This window comes from Temnothorax curvispinosus, unplaced genomic scaffold (genome assembly GCF_003070985.1).
Source record: "Temnothorax curvispinosus isolate PA1 unplaced genomic scaffold, ASM307098v1 QBEX01018514.1, whole genome shotgun sequence".
In the NCBI taxonomy this organism is placed as follows: Eukaryota; Metazoa; Arthropoda; class Insecta; order Hymenoptera; family Formicidae; genus Temnothorax; species Temnothorax curvispinosus.
Genome location: NW_020228294.1, coordinates 1 through 5505, shown reverse-complemented (window position 1 = coordinate 5505; position 5505 = coordinate 1). Strand labels below are relative to the sequence as shown.

Sequence of the window (5505 nt, the reverse complement as noted above, 5' to 3'; positions counted from 1 at the left end):
TTTTAACTCTTTAATTAGAAATTAGACATACATTTTAACTTATTAATTTTATATGCTTAATTTATAAGTATAACAATATAATTATAATTTTTGAATATAAGTTTATCTTACATGAATTCTATTTATATTTAAAATTCGAAGTATATAAGCTCCAATGGAAATTCACGAATATAGAAAACGGGCTAATTAAGAACCAAGAGCGGTAAATGATGCGCGGAAGTTTTATTTTTTTTCTATTTTACATATCTTCCAACCTTGATTGTGGGCCTTGACTAAATTTGTCGGCGGGTAAAAATTGAAAGATATGTAAAATAAAGATAAAAATAAAACTTTCATGGATCATTTACCGCGCTTGGGTCTTAGTTAGCCCGTTTTCTATATTCGTCTATTCATATTTTTTAAAAGATCTAATATGGGTGTTGCAATCGGATTAAGAAATTAAAATTCTTTACAGTAATTTAGATAGTTAAATCGTATAGTTTTAATTACGAGGAGGAAGGGGCCATTGTTCCAACAATAAACTGTGTTTCAAGTTCAAAAGTGATCAGCGCGCAGTTTAATAAGTTGAAATATACATATACATATATACATGCACGGAAATTTATATTAAGCTATCAAAGATCTCTCTAAGCTCGGACCAAAAATGGCATTTATTCTAATTTGATTGTATTTGATTGTTCCGTGTTATTTGTCCTGTTACATAACACATTACATTAAACATTGTTGCATTTGTCTTACCTTACACGTGACAGTGCATCTACGTAATTTGTAGATACGGGTCTCTCTTCGGTGGACGAGGCTTCGCGTTCATCAACTTTTACCAACATCGCGATGGCGAGCACTTGCAACGATGACGCTGTGCCTCATGTTCCACAAGAGCTGACTGAAGATGATAAAAAATATGCAGCAGCAAGCTTGAACGAGACCGACGAAACGAGAGAGAACGCTGTCGCGGAGATCAAACGCTGGATCGAGAACGAACTGCGCATACGAATCGGTAAAAATGACATCAGCGATCCTACGAGCGCGGGGCCTGTTGAAATTCAATTACGGCTCGTTACTTCGGCAGTACAACTTATTTACACGTCAAATATTTAGCTCTTCGAATTCATTCTTGATCGTGTAAAAGAAAAGAAAAACAAAAAATAATGTAACAAATTGTGTCTGACAATGAAGAGAAAAAGTTTCGGCAAATAATAATAAATGATGAAAAATAGTAACTCGATAAAAGATCTACATGACAAAGTTCGTTATCGCACTATTGCATTTTGCCATTTTGTAAGCCAAAATGTTTTTCAAAACTTTATTTAAATCTTCTATTAATTAAAAATCCCCATCTCATCTCTTGGCACGCATTTATAAAATTTAATTTATAATACCTGATTTAGCACTGTTTCAATTATAGCCTTTTAGTTAAAGGGATTCTTTAATGTGTACACAGATGACTTTCTCATTCTGCGATTTTTGAGAGTGTGTAAGTTTAATCTTGAGAAAACTAAGATCAGGATACGAAATTATTATAAGCAACGATCCAATTTACCAGAATGGTACTTGAATAAAGATCCGTTTCGACCAGAACTGCAGGAACTGCTTGATTTGGGGTAACAAACAGTATTTCGGATAATTAATCTAATTTTGTTTTTCATTATTTTTTAATCTTCTTTATCTATTTCGGATACATAACAGAATCCTTCACTAATTGCAGCTTCAATTTTAAAAATAACATCTTGCATAAAATTAATGATAAATTATTGGTAATTTTCTTTTTTTGTTTCTATTATATTCTAACAATAAGAAAAATATTTTATTGAAAATTTTCGAAAATACTAAATGCATTATTAAAATTAAACGATTTTTTCGAAGATTTCTGAAATATTTTGTTCATTTTTAGAATATGTTTGCCCCTGCGGAAGCCAGATAGTCAAGGAAGGTTGATAATTATTATGCGCATCACTTTGCATGATCCGAGAAGACACCAAGTGCCGGATATATTTAAGGTAAAATATTGAAATATTATAATGTTCAAACAATTTATGGGCAATTGTCGCGATGAAGTATTTCCAATTATCAATCATTAATTATTTATTTCTTCATGGGCGATCTTTTTAGATTTGTATGATAGCGATAGAAGTAGCAATGAAATATTATCCCGCAGCATCAATGTACGGTTGCATATTATTAATAGACGTGACCAGTCCAACCATACAACAAATTTTTCAAGCCCGACCTTATGTATTAATGAATATAGTCCACATGTGGCAAAGCTGCTACCCTATGAGATACCACAAAATTAAACTATTCAATGCCCCGGCATTTTTGGATGTTACTGTGAGGATTCTCAAATCTTTTATGACCGAAAAGATAAAAAACAGATTTCACGTTTGTTCACATACGCTTGAGTGTTTCGAGGATATCCCCGCTGAGATTTTGCCCGTCGAATATGGCGGCACTGGTGATACAATGCAGGAATTAATAGGTAATTATAATAAATTAAAGGAAATAAATGTGGCGCGCTTAGTGGACGATAAAAAATGTTGTTAAGCAAACATAAGAGTTCATTGTAATCTAAAATATATATGAAAGCATAAATCTAGATTCATATAAACTAACGTATATGTAATATAAATATTTATTATTGCAGAATATTGGAAGAAACTGATTGAAGAGAATTGCGACTGGCTTAGGCACGATGATGAGAATGATAAAATCGAATGATAAAATCGAATATTATTTTGGAGCAATAGCTTTAGTATCGACATTAAATGTTCGTTCTTTATAGTGTACGATTAGATGCATTTTTTTTATTCCATCGAGTTATGACACACATTATAATTGCTGATGCTGATTAATCACGATAATGACATTAAAGGTCATACAAATTACAAAGAGCATGCTGCCATGTGACGCATAACTTATGATAAATATGAGCTGCATGCGCGCATAAATATTATACGCTTTGATAATTTGCAAATATATAAGCTGGACTTACTATCGTCGCGATAGCGAAGGTTCACCTCTTTATGCATTATAGCATTACAGCCCCAGATAGCAAAATGCTAGCAGTATGCTAGCAGTATGCCAGCAAAATCATTCACGAATTTGCAGCAGATTCCGCTCCGCTGCGTCCTCATTCAGCTTTGTTTTTGCCAGCACAATATGCCAGTACAACGTGATGGTAGAAATGCAGCAGAAACAAAGCACGGTATGCCGTCACAATATGACATAAATTATAAATGTGTAGAAATAATAATATTCAAATAATATATTAAAACTATAATTAAAAATTTAACCAAATTTATATAAATTTATAATATGCTTTCTTAGAAAGGTATTAATTATAACAATCCATCCGAGCATACATATATTTAAGACAAAAAGAGAGTATGCGGGGAAAGCATACTATAAGCATTTGATTAAAAAAACCACGGTACCAAGAAAAAGGAATTTGTTTATAATACACTAAATATTTCTTTTTATTTAAATTATTTAACCTCCTTTATATATCACTATTTAATTTAAACAAAAACTCGCGTTTTTTAGCAATTTACAAGTAATATTTTACAAGTAATAATTTATTGCTTAATTTGACCACTTCACAATTCAATTAATTCCTGGATCTATGTTATGTATAGATCGAGGTAACAATTATCTATTACTATACAGGATTCATCGTTATTTTTGCGCACTCTTGAAGAGTAGTATTCTATCTAATCATGTAATCGCATCACTTGATTTCCTTCGTCGCTCGCGTTAACCCGAGATTGTCCAGTAACGCCTGCGAGCTCGGATCCCTTCCCCTGAATTTCTTAAATACTTCAGCAGCAGGATAACTGCCGCCCAAGGACAAAAATGTGTTACGGAATCTCGCACCCAACTCCTTCTGCTGCAATATTCGTTGGACTTGACCTCCTGGAAAGCCGTGTATAAATCGGCAGCAATCATCTCGAACCAAACTTTGCTGCAATTTAACAGTTCAATCAGTGCTTGTGCAATGTGAGCTACTAGTAACAATTGTAAATAACAAACCACTTTTTATTATTTTATTAATAGGAACATTTTGCAATTTGAGATAACAATTGTATATCTATTTTAAATTAAAATCAATTTCCGACAATTTTTCAATCTATATAAAATAGATGTATGTATCTTGCAATACCTGAAATACGCGGCCGCCCAATTACTGCTCCATATAGCTTCAAAGTTGCAAACATGAACGTCCCTTTTTTCGAGAGGCAATACGAAATTTTTGGCCACAAGCGTTTCATCATAGGCACCCAAAACATTCCACTGCAAATTTTTCAATAATTTTTCAATAATTAAATAAGAAGACTGATTTCATTTCAAAATATCGAGTCGTTGAATAATTGTATTGAAAGAATAGCAAATATTTTGTTTACTTTGTAAGTAATAATGTAATAAGATGTAAATATTTAATGAATGTAATTACGTTTCTCTTAAATAATTTGGGAAGAAATTCAGAATTTAGAATTTGTATTAGAATTTAACGGAGGTTTGTAGATCGATGCTCACCTGGAATGCAGCTCCAGATCTAAATGTGACAAGTAAAGTTCTTTGCAAAGTTTATAACCGGCCAAGTGCGACCTCATTCTTTTAATGCTCTCGATAGCTTCCGCAGGTAATGGCTGCTTTGTTTCGTAATGTTTGGAAATTTTTTGCAACATGAATGTTTCGTACAACCTACACCGAATATATTAACTCATTAATTAATTACAATATTAACGGTAATATAAGACCCAAGGAGCGCCAATGCGCGTATAACGTGCTTTTAATGCGCCTACAATTGCATTGGCTTCAAAACCACATTAATTGTGTGTTCAAAATGCGCACATTCAAATGCGTAATTAATGTAAATTTAGCATTCAATTTATAAATGACAGGTTTTATAAAATATTTAAATGAGTAGCTTCTGACTCATTATGGGACATTTTATTTAAGTTTTAAATTTTAAATAAATTAAATTTTAAATAAATGACATTTATCATGTCAAAAATAAAGATATTCTCTAAATAAGAATGCTTTTTTCTTCTGTGATAGCTGTACTGGAATGTGCTCACAGCAATGCTTAAAAGCTGGGCACGAAGAAAAATTCCTATATAGTACAGAGTTCACTGTTCGATTGGGCTCCTTGATCAATGAGCGTAGGTGCACTTTTTGATATGCGTTTCCATAATATGCATTAAATGCGCATATAATGCGGGACAAATATCCGCATTTAATGCAAAGTTTAATGTACATTCAAAGCGCATTATACGCGCATTGGCGCTCCTTGGGGAGTATTAAAATAGAAAGAAAATAATTAAATAAAGAAAATAAATAAAGGAATAACTTTATTTCATACCAGTTCTCCATAAAGAAATCGCAAATGAATACCGCGTCCCATTCCACAAACGACAATCCGGCAGAATACTCCCGTAGACCGTAGACCGTAGTTAGCAAATGTTGCAAAGCGTGTCCAAACTGTAATGTGCAAACAATCATAAAAAA

The 5505-nt window shown here is 32.6% G+C and overlaps 2 protein-coding genes across 2 annotated transcripts; one reads left to right on the top strand and one right to left on the bottom strand.

Moving 5' to 3' along the window:
* Positions 1 to 218: 218 nt before the first annotated feature.
* LOC112468469 (retinol-binding protein pinta-like) lies at positions 219 to 2783 on the top strand. Its single transcript, XM_025037666.1, has 5 exons — positions 219 to 997; positions 1442 to 1601; positions 1892 to 1997; positions 2110 to 2476; positions 2642 to 2783. The coding sequence occupies exons 1-5, from the start codon at positions 832 to 834 to the stop codon at positions 2713 to 2715; spliced, it is 873 nt and encodes a 290-aa protein (XP_024893434.1). The 5' UTR covers positions 219 to 831; the 3' UTR covers positions 2716 to 2783.
* A 513-nt stretch (positions 2784 to 3296) lies between these two features.
* LOC112468468 (organellar oligopeptidase A, chloroplastic/mitochondrial-like) lies at positions 3297 to 5499 on the bottom strand. Its single transcript, XM_025037665.1, has 4 exons — positions 5360 to 5499; positions 4531 to 4698; positions 4157 to 4287; positions 3297 to 3958 (listed from the first exon to the last, which is right to left on the bottom strand). The coding sequence occupies exons 1-4, from the start codon at positions 5497 to 5499 to the stop codon at positions 3939 to 3941; spliced, it is 459 nt and encodes a 152-aa protein (XP_024893433.1). The 3' UTR covers positions 3297 to 3938.
* Positions 5500 to 5505: the final 6 nt, after the last annotated feature.